The 24,490-nt window shown below is 44.4% G+C and overlaps 1 protein-coding gene across 7 annotated transcripts; it reads right to left on the bottom strand.

Annotated features, from left to right (window-relative positions):
- Positions 1-11,309: 11,309 nt before the first annotated feature.
- LOC106838422 (zinc finger protein with KRAB and SCAN domains 7) lies at positions 11,310-24,162 on the bottom strand. Of its 7 annotated transcripts, none has more exons than XM_044754408.2 (4): positions 23,895-24,162; positions 17,338-17,429; positions 16,907-17,033; positions 11,310-15,675 (listed from the first exon to the last, which is right to left on the bottom strand). In XM_044754408.2, exons 1-4 carry the CDS (start codon positions 24,145-24,147, stop codon positions 14,222-14,224), a joined length of 1,926 nt encoding a protein of 641 aa, XP_044610343.2. In that variant the 5' UTR covers positions 24,148-24,162; the 3' UTR covers positions 11,310-14,221. The 7 variants fall into 7 exon arrangements, with proteins under 7 accessions (XP_044610343.2, XP_044610344.2, XP_044610347.1 ...); XM_044754409.2 differs by having other exon boundaries at positions 11,310-15,672; XM_044754412.2 differs by lacking the exon at positions 17,338-17,429 and having other exon boundaries at positions 23,895-24,005.
- Positions 24,163-24,490: the final 328 nt, after the last annotated feature.

Raw genomic sequence — 24,490 nt, 5'->3', positions numbered from 1 at the left:
AGGGGTTGATCTAGGTACAACAAGAGCTGTATGCTCTGGCACAGACTCCTCTTTGTTTAGCCAATAAGTAAGCGAAAGCAATTCTATTATCTGAAACCACCTTAGCAAGAAAGTCTAAGGACTTTTGCTGTGCAGTTATGGCCTTGGTGGTAAATTCAGTGATAGCTGCCAGAGTTAAGAAGCATCGTTTCCTCATGCACTAACAAAGAGAAAAAGCAAGTAGCAAGAGGGCAAAAGGAGTAAGAGTTTCATACTGGAGGTGAAGGTCCTGATCCGTGATCTTGGGAGAGCTGTCCACCTCAAGATGTCGTCAGCTTCTGGGGAGGAACCTCTCTAGTCGATTTTAATTTTAGATCTCCAGCTGCTATGCAGTTCCAAGAGGCTGCAGGAACCCTTTTTAACTGTGAGATGTGGCCTCAAGTTTCAAGGCCCTGAAGTTTGGCTATTATCTGGGTAGTGAGGAGGACCTGATATGGTCTCTTTCAGTGAGGTTCAAGGGCAGTCTTTCTTCTTTGTGATTCCACGTCAGAAGAGTGGGAGAAAGTTGGAAACGTGAGTTTGGAGAGTTGTAGCTAGATCTTTAGGGAAGCTAGAAAAATTCAGGATCTAGTCGAGTTTACAGGTGTATAACAAAACCTCAAAGACAATGAACAGAACTAGAATCTGATATTCACAAGAGTGTGTTACAGTTTTTTACTAAAACATAATTTTTCTCTTTATAATCACCCCTATTTTTAGCAAAGATAACCATAGTAAGACTAATTTGTTTGCAAAATAAGTCTAGTCTTATTAAACGCAGCCTGATTATTCACATAAGTGCAACAAAAATAGTGACTGAGCCAGCCCTGATGGCCTAGCAGTTACAAGTTCTGTGTGCTTTGCTTTGGCAGCCCAGGTTGGGTTCCCAGGCATGGAACCACACCACTCAGCTGTCAGTACCATGCTGTGGCAGTGGCTCACATAGAAGAACCAGAAGAAGTTACAACTATACACAACTGTGAACTGGGGCTTTGGAGGGGGTAAAAAAAAAAAAAACAAACAAGGAGGAAGACTGGCAACAGTTGTTAGCTTAGGACAAAACAAGAAGAGTGATTGACCACATAGGCCCTTTTTTTTTTTTTGAGGAAGATTGGCCCTGAGCTAACATCTGCACCAGTCTTTCTTTATTTTATGTGGGATGCCGCCATAGCATAGTTTGACTAGTGGTGCTAGGTCCATGCCTGGGATCTGAACCTGCAAACCCCAGGACACTGAGGTGGAGTGCGTGAACTTAACCGCTACGCCACTGGGCCGGCCCCCACACAGTCTTTTTATAAGTCTGCCTTGCTGCCTCTTGAAGCCAGGAAGTGAAACCAAGGACTTGCCAGACATTTCCTGGAATACCTATATATTTGGGTGAATTTTTATTTTCTTGAGGTCCCTCAAATATTCTCATGTTCCCCGGGCTACCAGGAAGTGACCTTTCTTACTCAACCGGTAAGGCTAGGAACCCTGTAGGTAACACAACAGGAGGTTTTTCCAAGGAGCTTTATTATCTCCATATTAGCTCCATCGACTAACCTTGGTTTCTGAAAACTGGTCATATCTGATTTTATGCACATCATTTTTAAATGTGACATTTCAGTCAAAGCCTTGGTAATATAACCAATGTTTCCAATTGTGTTCTGTTACAAGGAGAATAGATTTTATTGTATCTATGCAAATAACTATATTGCCATGAAAATAAAAATACTTAATAAGAATTTCATGGGTCAGCCCCGTGGCCGAGTGGTTAAGTTCGCTCGCTCTGCTTCAGCAGCCCAGGGTTTCCCCGGTTTGGATCCTGGGCACAGACATAGCACCGCTCATCAAGCCATGTTGAGGCGGCATCCCATATGCCACAACTAGAAGGACCCACAACTAAAAATTTGCAACCATGTAACAGGGGGCTTTGGGGGGAAAAAGGAAAAATAAAATCTTTAAAAAAAAAATCAAAAAATAATAAAACAATTTCATAATTCTGGAGGGATCAGGTAAGGAGAAAAAGATAAATGTTTTAATTCTGTTTACAAAGGTATAATTTACCAAATTGCTGTGAGTTATAGATAACAAGAGAAAAAGATTTCCTTAAATCTGGAAAACAAAAGATCAAAGAACCAGCAATGTTTCAAACAAAAAGTCATAAAAATTATAACTATCCTTATCAGTTCATTTAATCCCATGTTATTAATTCCTGTTCTCCTTGAATCCAATTTTTTCATCAGAGTTCTGGAAATTCCTACTCAGTTTAGTGTTACAATCTTAAAAAGTTATCAGGAACCTGTATTCTACAGTACTTGTCAGAGTCTTCATTATAAATCTCTCTGAAGATGGAGCACTTTTACAGAAGCATCAGAGTAAAACAATAACTGTCTATAAATGACAAAAAAAGACTTTAAAATGGCCATAGTTAAAGATCGGATGAGGGGCTGGCTCTGTGGCCAAGTGGTTAAGTTCAGGCACTCCACTTCAGTGGCCTAGGGTTCGCTGGTTCGGAGCCCAGGTGCAGACCCACACGCCCTCATCAAGCCATGCTGTGGCAGCCTCCCACATGGAGGAAAGAGAGTGATTTGCAACTAGGATATACAGCTATGCACTGGGGCTTTGGGGAGAAAAAAAAAAGGGAGATTGGCAACAGATGTTAGCTCAGGGCCAAAGTTCCTCATCAAAAAAAAATACATCGGATGAGTTCATTTGATAAGGAAATTTAGTTATTTCGGTGTCATACAACAATTTAAGATAATAATTGAACAATGAAGGTATTGACAAATTTCTGTGAACTTCAAATCATTCTTGGAATGCCTATATTAGTAATATATATCCATACACATGTAACCTAAGAAGGTTTATTATCACTTTTTATTTGACAATGCTTCCCGTGTAATTTAACATGCAAAAAAACCTAATTGGTTTAACATCTTTCTTTCACAAGGTAAGAGACAAATGTTTTGGGGCCCTTTGGGAAATCTCAAAGTTAGTCTGAGGTCAAAAAGACTCCATTTAAGGGCCCGCCTGGTGGCACAGTGGTTGGGTTCACGCATTCCGTTTCAGCAGCCCAGGGTTCGCCGGTTCAGATCCCAGGCATGGACCCACACGCTGCCTATCAAGCCATGCTGTGGTAGGCGTCCTACATGTAAAGTAGAGGAAGATGAGCACAGATGTTAGCTCAGGGCCAGTCTTCCTCAGCAAAAAGAGGAGGATTGGCAGCAGATGTTAGCTCAGGGCTGATCTTCCTCAAAAAAAAAAAAAGACTCCATTTAAAATTTGATTTGGGGAAGTTGTCAAAAATGTTAAAAGTTTTGAACATTAAATAAATTATGTATTTATGTATACATATATAATATTTTAATATAAATATATAATAGATAAATTGTGTATATGTATATATAATATATAACTAATAAAAACAAAGTTCCATAGCTTGATCCAACTGGAAATCCAATGTCTATATACTAAATTTATATATTAAAAACAGCATATAAGAAAAAACAAAAAGGGTGCTAATTGGCTTTTGTGGTGTACAACATAGGTTCTAAATTAACTTTAACATTGGCTGAAATGCACCAATTGGCAAAACTTTATGGACTTAATTCTGGGGCTCAAGTTAGTTATACTGGGGATCTCACTAAATTTAAACATTGGCCCCCAATAATATTAAAAAGATAACTAAATATAAAATGGAGGAAAAATGGTTATGCCTCACTCTAACTGTAGCCTTTCCTAAATTTCCCTTAGTCATGATACCTATTGCCCTAAAATATTCCATATTGAACACAGAGGCTCTGATACAATAAATAATGAACTAAAATTAAAGTAAGTCCTTGATACTTACAAATTGGCTTGAAAATGGGACCCATGAACCTCCAGTTAAAATAGTTAATATGGCCCAATATAAGTTAAATCAGGGACTTCAAGGATTAAATTTACATATGAAACCTAATCAATAAAGAGGTGATTAACTCCATTGCTTCTCCATTTGACAGTCCAATTTTGCCTGTTCTTAAATTTGAAAAAAATAAAAGGCGCCTCATGGTGGATTACTATGACCCTAATGCTTTGGTCCCATCCAAGGCCCCCATATCCAATACCCAATATTCTTAAAATTACTGATTCTATTCAATTAACAGCCAGTAAACATTTTACTCATAGATTCGGCTAACATGTTCGTTCAGTGCCTATGTCAATGGCCTCTCAACTGCAGTTTGCCTCCCCGCCTCTGAAGGGACACGGTACACATTTTCCAGGCTACCCATGGTACCTGCAACTGCCATCACACACAGTCTTTATAGACAAGACTTCAACTACATCCACCTTTCTCCAGGAGCACAGGTATAACATAACATTGGTAACATCCTTCTCCAAAGAGATTCACCTGACACACTTATTAAGGAGACATAAGTCCAACATCATTTAGTCCTTTTGGGGTTCTGGTGGCAACATATTCCTCATTTACAAATTTCACATCCAAATTAAACTTAGCAGGCACTCCTGTTAGTGCCCACAGAAACTCCTTCACTATAGAAGCTTTGGCAACCTCTTCTCATGCCTCCTGGAGTCTCTGAACCACTTATGATGGCCATTGGTTACCCCTGGACTTCTGATGCAAGAAATTGCTCCTCTCGTCCTTGTACTATACACCCATAAAACAACAAATGACTGGCTACCTCCTGAGCTCTTCCAGAAATAGAGGCTCTCATAGACCCTGAGCCTGTGACCCTCCATACCCAGCTTCCCATAATGCTTTGGTCATGGAAACAGTACCCCACAAGCTTGGCACAGCTACTGAGACTCCTTAAAACAGAATGGAGCCAAACGTGGGCCCTTGGGTATATTCCATCTGCAGGAGAGGGTGCTTTCCCCTGTCCTCAGGTCCTTCCAGATGCAGTAATGCACCCCTCCCTTGAGCCCCTCGATTATCTGAGAAGCCCCTTGGGATTAACTAAGTGAATAGCAATGGGAGTTGGGGAACTATGCAAATGGCACTGCTACCCATCATATGTGAGGGAGCTCCATGGAATGCGGCTGTTTTCCATCTCTTAGCCAGGAGATCCCTAATAAAAGATGGGATCCAAGAAACAACACACCTGACCAAACTTCAGGCAGTCATCTTAGCACTGGATGACCTGGCCAAGAAATGGTCCCATCTTCACATTTATTGTAAACTGCTGGCCATTACCTGGAAATTGTCCCCTTCAAGGTAAAAACAAAAAAAAAAACTCTGGGAAACTCTTGCCTCACAAATACCCAAAGTATAAATCAAAACCACACGTCTCTACATATACTAAAGCCACAATACAAGGCCCTGCCAGGATACCCCTTATTCCTTTTGGAGTTAAGATATTACTAATCGTAACCAAGACATACATTTCACTTCTTAGTATACACCATGCTGGGCTCTTGGGAAAGGCATTCAATCAAACTTTCACATCCCTAATAGGTCCTAAATAGCTTAACTGAGAAACATAATCACATCTTCAAACAACTTCTTTTCAAATTGCTGTCCAATGAATAAATCCCTACCGGTCTCTCCTTGCCCCAGGCCTTAACCTATCTTTATAAATTTTTTATCTTGCCCCCAGCCCACAAGGACTGGGAGTCAGATCAAGCTGCATACTCTCCTGGGACCCATTAACCATAGGCTATACCATGGGCTAGGAAGCTGCTCATCTGACACAGGACCAATTTGAGCCAACACTTCTACAAATCAAAACAAAAGGCCTGTCAAGTGCAGCTGCACACCATCCTGATGACCCCTGATTTTATTATTCCTGGTCTGGGTGCTTTCATTGGTTTACAATCCAGAGGCACAAACCCTGCAGGGAAGCCGTTGTTCCAACCAAACACAGCAAATGCCAAGACCTGCATCAACTCGAGTGGGTATTCAATTGGGAAGTATACCCCAATCCCAGACAACATTGCCCTAGCCCAGGAGCTCACCACTAGAGATGACGTCGCCCCAGCCCAAGACATCGTCGTTGGAGGTGACTTTGCCCCCTGCACCAGAGACAACTTCACCCTGGACACTAAGACCTCTTCCCAAACAATACAAGAAAATTTTTGCTCTTCTTCCTTTGACATTAGGGATTCTATTACGTTTCTGAGCTTGATGTCTGCTTAGCCTGTGATTCTGGTATATTCCTACGTACACCTCTACATTCTCATGCTTAAAGGGAAATCAGGTAGAGGTTATTACTATCTGTGTCTAAAAATGAATGGAGGAGCTGACCTGGTGGAGCAGCGGTTAAGTGCACACGTTCCACTTCGGCGGCCCGGGGTTCGCCGGTTCGGATCCCAGATGCAGACATGGCACTGCTTGGCACGCCATGCTGTGGTAGGTGTCCCACATATAAAGTAGAGGAAGATGGGCATGGATGTTAGCTCAGGGCCAGTCTTCCTCAGCAAAAAGAGGAGGATTGGCAGCAGTTAGCTCAGGGCTAATCTTCCTCAAAAAATTAATTAATTAATTAATTAAAATAAAAGTGAATGGAAATTATTGCTTTCCCTAGGAGACACCTTCCTCATATCAGTCAACTCTTTGACCCCAGTGCCTTCTCCTACTGATGAGGATCAAGGCTGCCCCAGGGAGAGAAACCCAAGGTGACCTGCCCTACATACCGATCTATATCATCCTCCAGGAAGCACAGGATGTCCTAACCTGATCCCACCTGATTCCTATCCAAAGTTCTAGGACCACCTAATAACAAGACCCCACCTGCACTGATACCATTTTAACAATTTTTTTTCATGATCTTTCCTTTGTCTTGTAAAGAAATAACTCACATACCTATGCCTTATAAATTTAGCCCTACCCTCAACCCTTTGCAGCTCTTTACTGCCCACGGGCCCTGTCCCCATGCTACTTCATGCTATTCTCTGAATAAAGGAGCACTACTGCCAGACCTTGAGAGTCCAAGAAGTCTTTCTTTCAACTCCTCGGCTTGCCGAGCCTTCATCACTACTACTCTCCTCCAGCTTTCCACCACAACCTCCTGCCTGCGTCTCTGACTGTGACCACCACAATTACTCCTTCCCCTTGGTTACATGCAACACCACTCATCTTTACACATACTTGACTAACTTATCATTTCATCCCATCCAACAACATACCTGCCAGACCTTCCCCCTTGACCTGGGCATATTTCTAACACACTTTTCAACTCTACTAAGATATTGTTAGAGACTCCCAAAATTTCAGATCTATTTTTCTTCACTAATGCCATATAAATGGGAAAATTGGTTACAGGTCAGTCGGCAGAGACTCCTTGTACTTCTACTTGTGTTGCCCTGTTCTTCTCTTATAACGAAATCTTTTCTATCCTCTTTAGGGCAACTTATGCCCTACTCTCTAAACATCTCCACTCTCATTACCCCTAACTTTCCTTAGTATGATGCCAAAACACCAGAGGACAAATTGTATTGTAAATATTTTTTAATTTCTGAATATTACGAGGTTTTGACATGCTAAAAAACCATTCTGTCTGGGAGAGACTGCCTTTCCAAGGGCTAGCCAACTCTTAGAGATAGCAAAGAGCCCAGCCAGGAGCATGTCTTTGATACACAAACTAACCAATCCAGAGCCATACCTCCTCCATCTGGCCCATACACCCTGAGAGACAATATTTCTCTGCCTTAACCATCCCAGGGCCAGGTGCTAAGCAACTGGAGACCATCCTTATTGCCCCAAACCTGTCAAAATTATTCAAACTAGCCAATCCTAAACTGTTCACGCTTCCCTGCCTTGCTTTTTCCATGAAAACCCCTATAAAGGCAGTGTCCTAAACCTTCCCCTCACTCCTGTCTTCTGCCTCCTGACCACCCTGGTGGCTTTGCCATGTAGCCCTACCAGGAGTGCCATGCTTCTTGTCTCTTGGATCAGTGAGTATAATACTTTGGTTTTTTTACCCCGTGCCTCTCTTGTTTTCTCTTATGACCACATCTGACTAACCATCTCATTAAAAAATACAAAATACAACCCATACCATCAGCTGGAACATCTTTGAACTGTGGGCTGCACTTAGCTAAGGGAGTGGCAGGAGCATCCACTACAGGCTGTTCATCCCCCTCTGACAAGGCAACTACTTCATAGAGTCAGTTGATCCCCTGGAATCCCACTCAGGCTTGATCTTGGATGTAACATTTCCATTTAATGATGGCACTTTGCTGAGCCTGTCCTATTTTATTAGTAGGATCAATGAGAATCCACGTGAGGATGGGTAGCTCAGGTCATAAGGTCACATGCAGCACTTCGGTGATTAAGAGCTATTTCCAATAGAGCCCAATAGCAGGCTAGGAGTTGACATTTGAAGTCGGGTTTATCTGGCAGCTGTCTTGGGTAATTTACATCTCCAAAACCCGAGGGGTCTGTGCACCCCAGTAGCAGTCTCTTGTTGCCACAGGCTCTAATCCTCATGGGTAAGTAGCAAAGACGTGTAGCTCCAAAGAGCTGGCAAGCTCCATTGGTCCCAATGACAAGACCCATGCCAATTCATGTTGCATGGCATCTACAGTCTGCTCTTTTGGGGACCCCATACAGAGATGGCCACCTTGCAGGTAAACCTTGACTAAACGGACCAAAAAAATACCCAGATTTGGTACATGTTATCTCCAATAGCCAAACAGGACTACCAGCTATGGAACTTCTTTCCTGATGGTGGTGGCTTCCAATGACAGCAATTTTTGTTTGACTTTATCAGAAATACTCCTCTGATTACCAGCCCAGATGGCTCCCAGGAAATGTACTTTTGAGCAGGTCCCTGGATCTCACCAGGGTTGAGGACCCATCCTCTTTGTCATAATATCTACAACTTTATGTAGGGACTGGTCAATTTGTGTTTTAGTCAGGCTGGCAATGAGGATGTCATCAATACAGTGGATGACAAGTACTTTTGAGGGTAATTGGGCTTGTGGCAGATGTAGTCCTACCACTGGTGCCATATTACAAGAGAATTGAGGTACTGGTATGGACTAAATTGTGTTGTCCTACCCCCGTTAATATGTTGAAGTTCTAACCTCCAATATGACTGCATCTAGAATCCTAAAATGAGAAATGAAGAAAGGCTGCAAAAGTCTGCTATTCTTCAAGACAAGGGAAGAATAACCCCGAAGATGATTCAGAGATCAGGGTTGAACCATTGCCTTGGTTTCAGACAGACCAGTTTCCAACAAAAGCCACCTAGAGCCTTGGGGTCAAGACTGAGGCCGCAGTGGATCCAGAAGGTGGGACCATCACCCCAGTGGTCCTGGAGGGCAGAGCACCAAATCAAAAAGAATTATCCTTGAGCCTGAGATCTCATGGAATTTGCCTTGCTAAGTTTTGGATTTGCTCAGGACCTATCACCCTTTCTTCCTTCCAATTTCTTCTTTTTGGAATTGGAATGTGTGGGATAACAGAAAATATATACAGTTGTCCCTCAGTATTTGCAGGGGATTGGTTCCAGGGTGCCCATGGATACCAAAATCTGTGGATGCTCAAGTCCCTTAGTCAGCCCTCTGTATCTGTGGGTTCACACCCCTGAATTCAACCAACTGTATAAACATGATCCATGGTTGGCTGAACCCGCAGATGAGGAATCCGTGGATATGGAGGGCTGACTGTATTGGTCTCTGTCCCTAGTTCCTGGCACAGAGCTCTTGAAACTCTTGTAATTTCCTAAGTGATAAGAGCACTCAGAGCATCTTTTGTTCTAATATTTGGTCTTTGGCCCTGGTTCTTGACGCAGGGCTCTTGAAACCCTTATAATTCCCTGGGTGATAGGAGTGCCTTTTGTCCTATTGAGGTGAGTCTAGGTGGGCTCCTGGATGAGGGCTGGTCACTGGAAAGATCAAGCCATGATTAGAAGCTTGGAATTTTCAGCCCACCCCCCATTCTCTTGATAACGGAGAAGGGCTTGGAAAGGAGTTAATGATTAATCATGCCTACATGATGAAGCCTCCATAAAAGAACCAAAACTACAGGATTCAGAGAGCTTCCAGGCGGGTGAACACATCCTTGTAACTGGAGGGTGATGCTCCTCAACCCCATGGGTATAGAAGTTCCTATGCTTGGGACTCTCACAGACCTTGCCCTACATATCTAATCTGGCTGTTCATCTGTATCCTTTAAATGATAACCGACAAACATACGTGAATTGTTTTCCTGAGTTCTGTGAGCCACTCTAGCAACTTAATCAAACCCCAGGAGGGTATTGTTGGAACCTTGGATCTACAGCTGGTTGGTCACCTGCACCTGCAATTGGTGTCTGAAGTAGAAGGCCCACTGAGCCCTTAACTGTGGGATCTGATGCTAGCTCCAGGTAGATAGTGTCAGAATTGAGTTGAATTGTAGGACCCCCAGCTGGTGTTGTAGAGAATTGCTTGGTGTGTGTGTAGGGGGGGAATCCCATACATTTAGTGACCAGAAGTGGTGTTCTGTGACTAGTAAGAGACACACAGGAGGGAAGAACTGTAGATCTTTTCAACACCCGATGTCTATCCTATAACTGTTCCATCATTATATTTTGGAAGCATACACTTGTCTGGTTTCAGGCTCACAGCTGGAGAATTTTGCCTCTAGATGAATCATAGCTCAAGTCTCACCCGTATCTGACCTAGATGATATTTAGATGACACTTTGGACTTCCAGACTTTCAAGTTAATGCTGAACCAGAGGTAAGACTTTTGGGCTACTGGAATGAAATCAATGAAATTAATGTATTTTGCATGTGAGGACATGAATTTGGGGGAGCCAGAGGCAGAACTGATGAACCAAATGTTTGTCTCCTCAAAATCCATGTCAAAGCTCTAATCCCTAGTGGGAAGGTATGTAGAGGCAGGGCCCTTGGGAAGTAACTAGGGTTAGATCAGCTTACGTGGGTAGGGCACCCACGATGGGATTAACGCCCTTATTAGAAGAGAAACAGACAGACAGCTTCTCTCTTTCTTCATGATATGAGAATATAGCAAGAAGGCAGCTGTCTGCAAGCCAGGAAGCAGGTCCTTACCAGAACCTGGTCATGCCGGCAACTTGATCTTGGACTTCCCAGCCTCCAAAACCGTGAGGAATAAATATCTGTTGTTAAAGCCCCCCAGTCTATGGTGTTTTGTGATAGTAGCCCCAAACTAAGACAGCTGCTACAGATATGTCCCTCCCAGTCTCCTCCCTCCCAAAAAAGGATCAGGCCTAGATATATTTAGCCTTCAAAGAATAATTCTCACATTATGCAAACTTTTCCAGAGTAATAAAACAGAAAGAAAAGTTCCAAATTCATTTTGCAAAGCAAATTGAATCTAGTTCTGTAAGCAGAAAAAAGAAATCACCATGAACAAATGGACTTTATTCCAGGAATGTCAAGAAATTTCAATTATTTGAAAACTTGTCAATAAAATGAATTACACACAAAAAAAAATACAGAATATGACCTGTAAAATTACACCAACAGACTTTTAAAAAATTAGATAGAACTTAGCATCCATTTCTAATAGAAACTCTAAGTATAATAATAATTGCTATAATGTGCACTATGCATCAAGCACTATTTTAAGTGCCTTACACTTATATTAACTAATTTTATCCTCACAGCCCTATGAGGGAGAACCATTTCACAGATGGAAGAACTGAGACACAAGCTAAGTGACTGCCCAGGATCACACACCTAAGAAGGTGGTGTAGTGAGGATTTGAACTTAGAGTGCTAGGCACAAAATCTGTGCACTTAACCACTTAGATACCATACTGCTTCTTCTAAAAATAGAGATAGAAGGAAACTTCTAAACACAATAGAATATTTATCAGAAACTAAGAATGAGGTGAACATCATAAAAAAAACTGTGAAGTGCTAAAAACATTAGGAGCAAGACATGGAATGCCTGTTATCTGCTATTTTCTTTTTATATTCTTGCTAATGCATGACATAAGTGACATACAAATTAGAAATTAAGAGAATACTAATTATTTTTGTATACCTACAAAAGTTAGGAAATGAAAACTAAAAATAATTTAGCAAGGTAATTGGATCCAGATAAAGTTTTTAAAAACCAATAATTATTTCCAATACTAGCAATAGAAATTGAGGTGTGGCTTTCCAATGTAGCCCTTTTCCCTCCATCCAAGAGCCTGAGTGCTTTTCCAGGAAGTGAAGACGTTCATTTCTACTGAGCACCCACCAGACAGCTGGTGGTGTGTAACAGTCATGAATAGCACTGGATCACCCACTCCAGAGACTTAGTGTGGCAGGGGATGAGCAGACAAGAACCCGAAGATAAAACTATAGCATCCAACAGGCAGGGGGTTCTACTGATGACATGAGCAGTAATGTCCAATCAGGGTGGAGGGATGGACGCAGGTGCTCATAATGGGGGCTGGGTTCTTCCCTGGGATCTGAGAACTCCCAAAGTAAAACACTTAAAAAAGGAAGTCCTATCTGCATATTTTGTAAAGGAAAATGGAAATAAACACCAAAAACATAGCTGTAACAGAAATTTAATTGAAAACACATTCACAAATGACAAATTTCCAGTCCCCTGTCCTTGGTTCAGAAATTTTTTAGGCCCCCAAAAAACATTCTAACAATGTCTGAGAGGCCTCTCCCAGAATCACATCTAATTCTTATTTTCTTCAGCCTGGACTCTCTTTCCTTTCTTCTCCATTGCCTCTAAGACACAAATCACAGCTCACAAAAATCTCTCCCCTCCAGGTTACACACGTGACATTGCCCCCACCTCCTCCTCCACCTGTGCCACACTGCCGCTCCTCATATTGCTAAGAGGAAGGAGGTTGACACCAGAGGCAGAGGTGCCCCAGCAGTGGGGCCCTACTGCAAGGGGGAAAATAAAGAGTTGTTCAAGCTTATGTCCAATATGTGACTGTTAAGGAGTGGAAATCCTCTGAAAAGATTTCCTGTTTCTTCTGCCTTTGATGAATGAAAGATGGCCCAAAAGGTAATTACAAAAATTAAGGGTACACCTCTAACCTAGAAATTGGTAAGGAAATAAGATTAATTTGACTCTACTATCTTGCCACAAACCTCATCGCTGTGAATTCCAACCATCCAAGAATGCTTCTAACTGGAACTTTCAATCATCTTTGCCACAGCCACAAAAGTCAAATCTTTACAGTAAATTTTGATGCTGTTCTTAACTTGTTTACTTAGGCATAGGGTGGACTCAGCTAGTTCAGAACTAGAATCAGTGTGCAGGGCAAAGTACCTATCAGTGGAACATGACTGCCAACTCCAATACCTAGGTACATACAGACATACATACACACACTCAAACACAAATCCATTAGCTCTCTGAGGCAGAAGTAACAGCAGTAAGACTCCAGGGATACACGTAGATGATATGAATGAGGCCTTTGTATGTGATATCCGATGATATCCATCGTTAGAAATTTTAGGTTGGGTGGTGGGAGGGGAGTTCATCCTCACTTGAAGAATGGTTGCGTTGGAGAAATGAGTTTTAAAAACTTCTTCAACAACTAGTAGATGCAGAGAATTATCTATATGCTAAAAGAAATAGATACAATACCCAACCACAAAGAGCCTACATTAAATTGGTATGAAAGTATACACATGTGCATTAAGTTGAGAATAATTTACAAGGCAATTTAGTAACTGCAAATTGTAGCACAGGCTAATTTGAAGCACTGAGGTCATATCAACAGAAGTTTAGGAGGAAGGAAGAAGCATCTGAAGAAAAATGTCTTTCAGAGATGAACTGGATCTTACAGGTTCTGAGGGACACAGATTAGCAAACAGGAAGAAGAAACGGTTTCTAGGTAGGGAACAAGTGATGAGGGTCTAGATTAGAACAGAAGTTTCAAAAAGGCCAGACCCAAGAGTCAGAAAAGGAGGAATCCGTTTCAGAGAACGACTTTATGTAACTGGGGAAACGGATTAACTGGAATAGAAAAAGGGAGATATAATCTCTGTCCTTGAGAAGCACACAGTCTGATTATGTGATATATAACTAAGACACGAAATAGATTTTTAAACAGTTAAAAAAAAGAAAGAAGGAAACCTACAAGTACATGAAATGTGTAGTCCTCACTTCCCCATTACTGAGGAAGGAGTGCACTGTTACTGCCACTCTCCTACCTTTATGACCCAGCAGGAAGCATTTGGGAAATGCCCACTTCAATTAGTGGTTCCAAGAGGACACCAGGGTGAGCAGCATTCTTATAAAGAAAGCTTAACTCAAAGTTCCTTGCTGTCTTGGAGATTTATGCCTTAAGAAACTGACCGAGCCCCACCTGAGTGCTTCTCTCCAGTGTGAGTTCGCTGGTGGTGATTGAAAGTGGAACGCTGACTGAAGGCTTTCCCACACTCAATACATTCATAGGGTTTCTCTCCAGTGTGAACTCTCTGGTGCACAGTAAGCTGTGAGCTGTCACTGAAGGCTTTCCCACACTCACTGCATTTATATGGTTTCTCCCCAGTATGGGTTCTCTGATGTACCATAAGGCTGGAATTATGGCTGAAGACCTTCCCACACTCAGTACATTCATAAGGTTTCTCACCAGTGTGAATTCTCTGGTGTATAATGAGGTATGAGTTTTGATTGAAGGATTTTCCACATTCATTGCATTTATAGGGCTTTTCACCTGTGTGAAGTCTCTGATGTCGAATAAGACACTTACTCAGACTGAATGCTTTACCACACTCATTACATTCAAAAGGTTTTTCTCCAGTATGCATTCGCTCATGGTCAGCAAGCTGAGAGATTTGACTGAAAGCTTTCCCACAGTCACTACATTTGTATGGTTTTTCCCCAGTGTGGAGGCTCTGATGTCGAATAAGACATTTACTCCGACTGAAGGCCTTGCCACATTGATTACACTCATAAGGCTTCTCCCCACTGTGGATTCTCTGATGATCAATGAGATTTCTATTAGAACAGAAAGCTTTCCCACACTCATTACACTTGTAGGGTTTCTTACCAGTGTGAAGTACCTGGTGTCGGACAAGATTTTTACTCCGACTGAAGGCTGCTCCACACTCATGGCATTCATATGGTTTCTCCCCAGTGTGGGTTCTTTGGTGGTCAAACAGTTTGGAGCTCTCATTGAAGGCTTTTTCACATTCATTACATTTATAAGGTTTCTCCCCATTATGGAGTCTCTGGTGTTGAATGAGATGGGAGCTGTGTCGATAGGTCTTTCCACACACGCTGCATTCATAGGGCTTTTCCCCCGTGTGGGTTCTGAGATGAACTATGAGCTGAGAGGTCTGCCTGAATGTCTTACCACACTCGTTACACTCATAGGGTTTCTCTCCAGTGTGGATTCTCTGATGCCCAATGAGGTGTGAACTCCAATTAAAAGTTTTGCCACATTCACCACATCGATAGAATTTCTGTCCTTTCAGGACTCCTTGATGTTCTGCAGGATGGGAAGACAGATTTGGATGTGCCCCAAGTTCCTTATATATATCACACCCATCTTCAGTAGATTTATTTTTATTCTCATATGTTATTTCCAAGAAATCACTTTCGAGTTGGCTCCCTTCCTCATCTGAGGGTTGCCCTTCTAGCTTCTCTAAAGCATCTTCACAGGCATCTCCAGCTTCTGGTCCTCCAGGAACCACCCCATAGAGTCCTCCTGATAATCTATCAGATGACTCCAACCCTTTAGAAATTTCCTGCTTTGCAGGCAACTCTGAACTCTCCATTCTGTTCTCACCTGCTGCCAAAAGAAAGAAGAAAACAACTTTTACTCATTTCTTGTCCTACTGAGAAAAAGAATTATCAGTAGTCTATGGAAACTCAATAGTTGAATATTTACTTTCGAGTTCTGGAATTTTTAAATACAAAAGCTTGAAAAAGAGAGCAATCATGGTCATAGCTGAACACAAAATGTTGGTTGCTTTCAATCACATCTTAATCAGGGCTACAAACATCATTCTACTACTTCAGTACGTTCAAGTTGTGGATGTGTGGGTCCCTGACTCCTAAGCCCACCCTCTCCAGAATAGGCTACTGTCCTGGACCTGTCAATCACAGAAACTGCCCTGACAACAAGCCCCTTCCAGGAAGCTGCCCTGCTCATCTTTCCTGAAGGGGAAGCTGAAGCAACCACACTTTATGCCAAGCAACCCAGCTCATCCCATGATGGATGACAGGTGACTGGACAGGGCCAAGCACTAGACCAAACTGTAGCTTTCCTATAGATTAGTCATCAGCCTCTGCTGTGGCCTGGGCCCAAGTTCTGCCCAAACAGAGATGAGATTTAATGGCTGAACCACCCTGGAGCCCCTCTTGAAGTAACTTCTGAACTGGAAGTAGGGTAAAATGAAGGAAATTACAAGTAGGAGCTCAAGCTGAAATGATGTATGAAGAGAAGCTAAACTACTGGGAGCCACAGCAAGCAGAAAGTATGAGGGAACAGAAAACATAATTAAGAAGGAGCTGTGAGGGGCAAAAGATTCAGAGTGAAGAGAATGGGGAGCAGTGGGAGAAGAAGACAGATACGCAGGGAGCAGCTGCATCACATTCCCGGTGCAACACTAGCCTAAATGTCATCAGCTGTTGCTGCTGAGGCTGCTGAGCTGCCCTGGGTCAAGGCTCAGTCCCACAAGGCCCTGTTTCTGGGCCAGCCGGTCAGGGTTCCATTTGTTCAGGGTTTCCATTTCTTTAGCCTTATTATAAGTAACACAGCTCATAATTACAATAACTTGAGTAGCTCTCTATTCCTTACAACTACAAACTAACTAAACCACCCTGGGTCAATTAATAATGAAGAAAGAGAATGCTGATAACTGTTAAAGCTGGGTGATGGTGCAGAAAGGTTCAGGATACTGTTCTCTCTACTTTGTCTGTTTGCCATTTTTCACAATACAAGTTAACAAAGAAAAAGAATACAGCAAAGAAAATGCAAAGGCTGCAGACTCTAAGTTACCGGGGAGCAGAAGCATTACCCAGGGAGGCCGCGCTGCAGTGATTTTCTGGCATGACGTTCCGGTACAGGGCTCTCTGACTGACTGCTGGACCTCTCCACTTCTTCTGAGTATAGTCCACACACAGGAACTCGTACGCTGCAGAGCCCTGGAATGACAAGCTTCTATTGCTCAGGATATTCCCAGTCTGAAGGCTACTGAGAGCACCGGGTGAGGGTCCTGGTGGGGAAAGTGGGGGCAGAGGGACAGAGGCTGGGATGACACATCTAAAAGGACAAGACCAGGGCAAGATAGAGTCTGTGAACTCAGCAGGCGGGACCAGCTCCAGGGGAAGCAATCAGGCAGGGAAGCCACAGGAACATGTCAGAATGGCCCAGAGCCCGGGGCTGAGCTCTAGCTATCCGGGGCCACAGACTGGGGAACTCAGGAAAGACGGAAAGGACTAAGCTCACCTGGGGCCCAACCATCTGAAGCACACTTGCTGCTGCTTGGTCTCCTAAGTTCCCTGCTTGGGGAAGGGCAGGCATTGGGGAAGCCTGTTGAGCTGAGGGAGGAAAGAAAGCTATGAGTGGGACAAGCCCTGCCCTTGGCTCCAGCAAGGTCTGTATCCCACCCAGTGGACTCAAGAGAGCCCAGGCAACTCCACACACAGAGTCTCATGCCCTTTCCAGAAAGGCTTTATCCTACGTGTGCTATGCATTTTCCAGGGGGGGTATGGTAGAAGGACTCGGGTCACACTGAGGACTGGCCCGCTCAGTCCTCACTGTCTTGAACCTCTCTGAAGGAAGCCATACTTCTGACCACATTCTCTCCCATGGCTTCCCTAGCACAAGCCTAGCCTGATTTCCCCCACATCTCTGGGCCCTCTTTCCCTGGTTTTTCTTCCTTCCTCTGCCCTCTCATTATGGACATTCCAGGTGCTCAGGCCTCAGAGCTTCCCTTCTCTCTGTCAGAGGTCTCATCGACTCTCATTGCTCTGTTCTTTTCTGCACTTCCATCACAAGCTTCCAGTCATCTGCTGGACACTTCACCTGGTGTTGCACATAACCATAAATTCAGTGTCAAAAATACATGTTCGTACTGTCTTCCTTTCCTTTCTCCCCAAGTTCTGTCAATGATTCCAGACATCCATCAAAACCTCTTATTCCCTCTCTTTCTTGAAACTCACATGTAACAGATATTCGCCAAATTGATCTTCAGATTCAACACAATCCCTATCAGAAGCCCAGCTAGCTTCTTTGTAAAAATTGACAAACTGATAATAAAATTCATATGGAAACTCAAGATTTCCAGCACAGCCAAATGAAATTTGAAAAATAAAAATAAGAAGGAAGACTCACAATTCCCAATTTCTAAACTTACTTTACAAAGCAGCAATCACCAAGACAGTGTGGTGCTGGCATAACGATAGACATAAATCAATGACACAGACTAAGAGCCCAGAACCAAACCCCATACATCTCTAGTCAACTTACTTTTGATGAAGGTCCCAAGACCACTCAAAGGGGAAAGAATAGACTTTTCAACAACTGGTGCTGGGACAACCAGATGTACAAAAGAATGAAGTTGGACCCCTACCTTAGACCATATGTGAAAATATTATGGACAGCAGGTCTTGGCATTTGTTGCAAAGTGGCCCATGACTCCACACACCGAGTCACAGACGATGGTCGTCTTCCCCTGAAACCGAGGCACCCTCCAACTCCCACCATGTAAGCAAATTTAAAGAAATCACTACCTTCACCCAGAAGCCATCATCTCCTACATTCGCTACAAACATCCGGACTCAGCAAGTGCTGCTGGGACTGACAAAAACGAGAGGACCGTACACTGAGACGGGAAGAAGGAAGCACGCCATCACCCAGCTAAAAGGGAGAAACTACAGCCCTGCTCCAAGGCACGGAGAGTCAAGCGAAGAACTACATTAGGGATCACGCATGTGAGGAGGCTGCCCTAGTTCGGGCAGACAAAGGAAGCCATGCTGTGCAAACAGGGGGACAGGTAAGAAGAAACAGTCAGAGAAAACAAAAGCAAAGGAAAACGAGAGAAGTGATAAAGCAAATCACTGAAGGCCTATGAAAAGAGACTTAGAGACACAACGACAAAAGACGCCTGAAGAGGAAAGGGTGCTTCAGGAGCAGGAGGGGCAGGCTCCAGCCCTGCTGAGCTCCAGCAGCTCAAACCGGAAGAAGGAAACTGCTCAGGACGAAGCAGAAAGTCAGCGAGGGAGACAGCCTTTCACAGACAAACCCGCAGAATGGATGGGAGACAGAAGGAAAACTGAAGTATGAAAAGAACTGGAAAACCGCTCAGGGTGAGGAGAAATCTGGCAGGGAGCCTAAAGAGAATGAGCTGGAGGCCAGGGAGAAATATTTCAAAGAAATGCACCCAGTGGGGAAGATAAACAGCATCGACCTATCTCCGGAAATTGAGACCCACAGTGAAGTGAGCACCAGAAAGAAGCCTCCAACCTGGCCTGTTCTGAAGCAGCTGCTGCAGAAACATCCGGGGCCACTGAGCCATTTGTAAAGAGGTGGTGAGAAGACTGACAGGCAGGAAAAGGAGCGCGACAGCCTGTGAGCACGCCCATAGACGCCAGGCCTTCCATCAAAGAAAGGGTGAGCCCAGCCTCTGCGACCATGAACATGGACAAAGCTGAAGACCTCCTGGGCCTTCAGGCTCTGAGTGAAAGACCCAGAGCAAGGGAAAGTGATGGGGGCCAGAGAGCTGAAAGCACCCCACTACATAAGGTATCCAGGTGCCTCAGGTTCCTCCCAAGCCTAGCTAACTTTTTTTTTTTTAAAGACTGGCACCTGAGCTAACAACTGTTGCCAATCTTTTTTTTTTTTTGCTGCTTTTTTTCTCCCCAAATCCCCCCAGCACATAGTTGTATATTTTAGCTGTGGGTCCTTCCAGTTGTGGCATGTGGGACGCCGCCTCAACATGGCCTAATGATAGGTGCCATGTCTGCGCCCAGGATCCAAACCCTGGGCCGCCAAAGCACGTGAACTTAAACACTCAGCCATGGGGCCGGCCCCCCACCCAGCTTTTGAGGACTGAAGAAAACCTCCATCGACCAACTTGTTAAGATGATACCACAAACGTGAGCCCCCAGGCCTGAGGAGCAACCCAAGCTGGATCAGGCCTCTTCTCTAGAGCCTCCCCCATACCCCAACCCAGGTCATTCCCACAATGAGAATGGATTTGAAAAGACAAGGAACGTCCCAAGCAATCACCTGGGCATTTTTCAGGGACGTTTTCTTCTTTTTCTCATTTTGCTGCTTCATCTCACATGCAGGGTAATTTTGTTTGCTTTCCTTCTTAGAAAGCTGTCTTTATTTTATTTTTTTTTTTTTTGCGGAAGATTGGCCCTGAGCTAAGATCCGTACCCATCTTCCCCTATTTTTCATAAGTGGGATGCCTGCCACAGCATGACTTGATAAGTGGTGCACAGGTCCGCACCCGGGATCCGAGCCAGCGAACCCTCGGCCACCGAGGTGGAATGTGCAAACTTAACGCTGCGCCACCAGGCCAGCCCCTTGTTTTCCTTTTTAAATCCTTGTTAAGTAGTCTCTTACTCTCCTGTTTTCCCTACCAGTGTCAGGGGACATAAGGTTTATTCTATACACTGATAATAAGCAAACAAGTTTCTAAGACAATTGTCACTACACAAAGACTGCTTCCAGTCCTTCAACATTTTTAAAATGTTAGTGTAATCCTCATACCAATAGATCAATTAAGAAATAAGCTCAGGGGCCGGCGCAGTGGTTAACTGTGCACGTTCTGCTTTGGCGGCCCGGGGTTCGCCGGTTCAGATCCCGGGTGGGGACATGGCACCGCTTGGCAAGCCATGCTGTGGTAGGTGTCCCACGTATAATGGAGAGGAAGATGGGCACTGATGTTAACTCAGGGCCAGTCTTCCCCAGCAAAGAGGAGGACTGGCAGCAGATGTTAGCTCAGGGCTAATCTTCCTCAAAAAAAAAAAAAGAAAATATATGGTATGTTAGACAGAGACAGGTGCCAGACAGTATAAGAAAACAAGGAGGAGGGTGATCAGGGAAGGAAAAGTACAAGCCCAAAAATTCAGCCTTGCAGAGCACACAGGGGTTCACCTGAGGGAGCTCTTTCACAGTGTTTCTGATATAAAAATACTGATGGTCCAAGTTGATAGTGTAGGGGAGGAGGACATTTCCTCTCCCCAAATGTGGGTTCGTCTGGCTGGAGAACGACTTAAATTCACATGAGACAGAATAGCAAGAGAAAATTAAACAAAGCTTTATGAGGAACCATGGCCCGGGGCCTTTCTTCCCAAAGGAAGAAAGGGCACCGAAGAAGTGGGGTGCACAGAGTGGTTATATAGCCTCCAAACGGGGTGTTTCACATGTGATTGAAATGTCCCTCCCACAATAGTCACAAGATTGCCCTGCCGGCACAGTGCTTGATGGACACAGCAGGTAATGGTCTGCTATCTCGGTGGGCATAGCAGGAGGCAAGTCTATGTCTGGAGCTGGATGGTCACAGGTGAGTGCAGCAGCAATCGGTTCCTAGCCTAAGGAAAGATGCTTAATCCTTAAGGAATGCCAAAGTTGGGAGGGGGAGGGAAGTCAGTTACAGGAGGTTACCAGACTAGCACAATAAAATGCAGATTTTAAGTTCTTGCCTTTGGTATTGATTAAGAGTTTTTGGAGAGTAGGTCATGGCCTTTCTTCTTCCTGGTACAAAGAGGGAGGCACCTTTTACAGATAGAGATTTACCTTACAAATGTAAATGTGTCCTAACAAAGGGCAAGTTCCATTCCTCAGAGCCTCCTTCCCCCCAGTTTATCAAAAGCAATCAGCCTCAAATAATCCTGATGCCAAAGAGACATATCTTGGCGTGGCCAATTCCAGGTCCCCACAATAGTTTGACATATGATTTTTGATTTTACGATGGTGAAAAGTGATACGCATTCAGTAGAAAACATACCTAGAACATTGACTTTTGATCTCTCCTGGGCTAGCGATATGCAGTCCACTACTCTCTCCTGATGCCGGGTGAGCAGCAAGCTGCAGCCAGTCAGCCACGCTAAACAACAGATACTTAACGACCATTCTGTACCCATCCGACCCTTCTGTTTTTCACTTTCAGGACAGTATTCAATAAACTACATGAGATATTCAACACTTGACTATAAATTCGGCTTTGTGTTGGATGATTCTGCCCAACTGTAGGCTAATGTAAGTGTTCTGAGCATGCATTAAGGTAGGCTAGGCTAAGCTATGATGTTTGGGAGGTTAGGTGTAGTAAATGGATTTTCGACGTATATTTTCAACTCACGATGGGTTTTTCAGGATGTAACCTCATTGTAAGTCGAGGAAGATCTGTACTGAAGATTGCAAGATAATGTAAGTTATGTCTGGTATACTTTTATGTATTTTTACTCTGAGGCAACTCTTTGACATCATGGAGTGCTTATGCGCTAATACTTCTTGGATACCAGGAACCACAGAAAACTAAATGGCATAGTTACTAAACATTTTTCATGTTTTGTCAGTATCCCTTATAAGTACATGCTGAAGTTTGTCTTCAAAACATTCCCATCTTTTCACTACAGTAAGGATTACTTTTTTAACCAAAATTTGTCTGCCTCTCTTTAGCATCAACATGTAAGAGCCTCATTTGTCAGTCCTTGATTATGCACACAGATATACACGTGTATAGCCGACGGAAGTTCCCTGATATCCTCAATCAAAATATGGCTAGAAACACTTGCTGACATTTCCTTGCAAAGTAACTGACCTAGTATTAGTGAGTTTTCAGTTCTGAACGGCAAACAGCTTGAAACACGATGGTGTTCTTTCCTGGCCCCACTTTTAACTAAGGAGGAGACCATTCTCTGATTTCTCAGGCCAAAGTAAGTGAGAAGCCAGTACAGTGGTTTTAGGTTAGAGCTGAACCTTGTGCTTAAAAACTGCATTTTAGGGTCAGCCGGAGGCCGAGCGGTTAAGTTAACGCGTCCGGCTTTGGGGGCCCAGGGTTTCCCGGTTCCAGTCCTGGGAGTGGACATGGCACCGCTCGTCGGGCCATGCTTGGGCGGCGTCCCACATGCCACACTAGAAGGAACCACAACTAAAAATACACAACTATGTACGGGGTGGGGGGGGGAGGGGGAGGTTTGGGAGAAAAAGGAAAAATAAAATCTTTAAAAAAGAAACGCTGCATTTTATATACTACTCTTTCATTCTGAAGACAGACAATCGCTCTAATAAAGATTTTGCTATTTTTTCTGCACAAACATCACTTGAACATTTACAGCTTCAACTATTGTGTACTATGGGAAATAAACTGCAAACAAAATATTTTTCTTTTAATCATACTTGCAAAAATGTCTTGATGGTGTCATAATGCTAGCACTAATTTTAACCAATATATGAACAAATGCATTCCGCAAGCTGAAGATATAACTTTCAAAAGCAATACTAGGAATGTACTTAATGCCACTGAATTACATATACACGTTAAAATGGTAAACTTTTGTGTCATACGGTAAATGCTATGTATATATTCCCACAAAACTAAAAAAAGTTTTTTAAGAGCAATAGTATGATCCCATTTCGTAATAAAAACTTACACATGTATGCGAGCTTGCATACTTATACACAAACTGGAAAACGTCAGGAAGCCTCCAGGAGAACACACTAGCGGACTGCGGTTACTTTTACTTTCCTTACTCTCCCCGCGTCCTCTAATGGGCCGTAATGAGCGCGCTTTGTTTGCATAATCGGGAGAAGCGATAACGCACAGAAATCCCTCCCTCCGCGCCCCGGGCCCCCGGGCGCCGAAGCTCCTCCAGCTGAGCCCTCAGCACGGCGGGGACCGGATCCCCGGCCAGACCACCGCCCCGGCCGCGGCCTCCAGCCCGGGCCCCACCGCCGCCCGCCGGCCACAGCCGAGCACCCCGCCGCGCCCCGGGAACCCCGCGGGCGCACAGCAGCCCCCGCCGCCCCGCCTGCGCCACCCGGCCGCTCACCGATTCCCGCGGCCGCCCGAGACTCCGTCTGCCCGCCGCACCGCACGCCCCGCGCCCGGCTCCCGCTGGCCCGTCGCGCACGCGCGCCGCCGCCCCGGGCCTCGACGGCCTCTCTAGGAAACTGGGAGGGCCACCGTCTCGGCTTCTCCCGGCCCAGGGTCGCGCTGGCCGGCCTCCGAGCCCAGCCGAGGGGCTCGTCCCCAAGCCCGCCGCCTGCCCTGTGGACGCCTGTCCTCCGTTCGCCTAGGCCCATTCGAGCCCCAGAGCTCTATCAGTCTTGGCGTTTTCCCACATCCCTGTTGATGTGTGTGCAGGGCTGCCCTCCCTCCAGGCAAGAAAAGGATCCAAAGCTCGGGGTCAAAATAGGGACCAGCAAGATCTAACTGACCGGTTCTGGTTGGCAGAGCTGTTAAAGGGCCACTCATTACTCCCTGGGGCCTCCTTCAAGTTGGGAAACCAGATCCTAAGGGAGGCTAGTTTCCAGGACAACCTCTTCCCGGATCACCACCACAACCAGGGGGTACATGCTTATTCCCAGCCACAGCCACAGCAAACATTACCTTCCCACAGCCTCCAGCTGTTTTCTCTTATGGGTG

The sequence above is a fragment of the Equus asinus genome, chromosome 21, assembly GCF_041296235.1.
Source record: "Equus asinus isolate D_3611 breed Donkey chromosome 21, EquAss-T2T_v2, whole genome shotgun sequence".
Classification (NCBI taxonomy): Eukaryota; Metazoa; Chordata; class Mammalia; order Perissodactyla; family Equidae; genus Equus; species Equus asinus.
The sequence above is the reverse complement of the archived record's forward strand: the minus strand, read 5'-3'. Positions and strand labels throughout refer to the sequence as shown.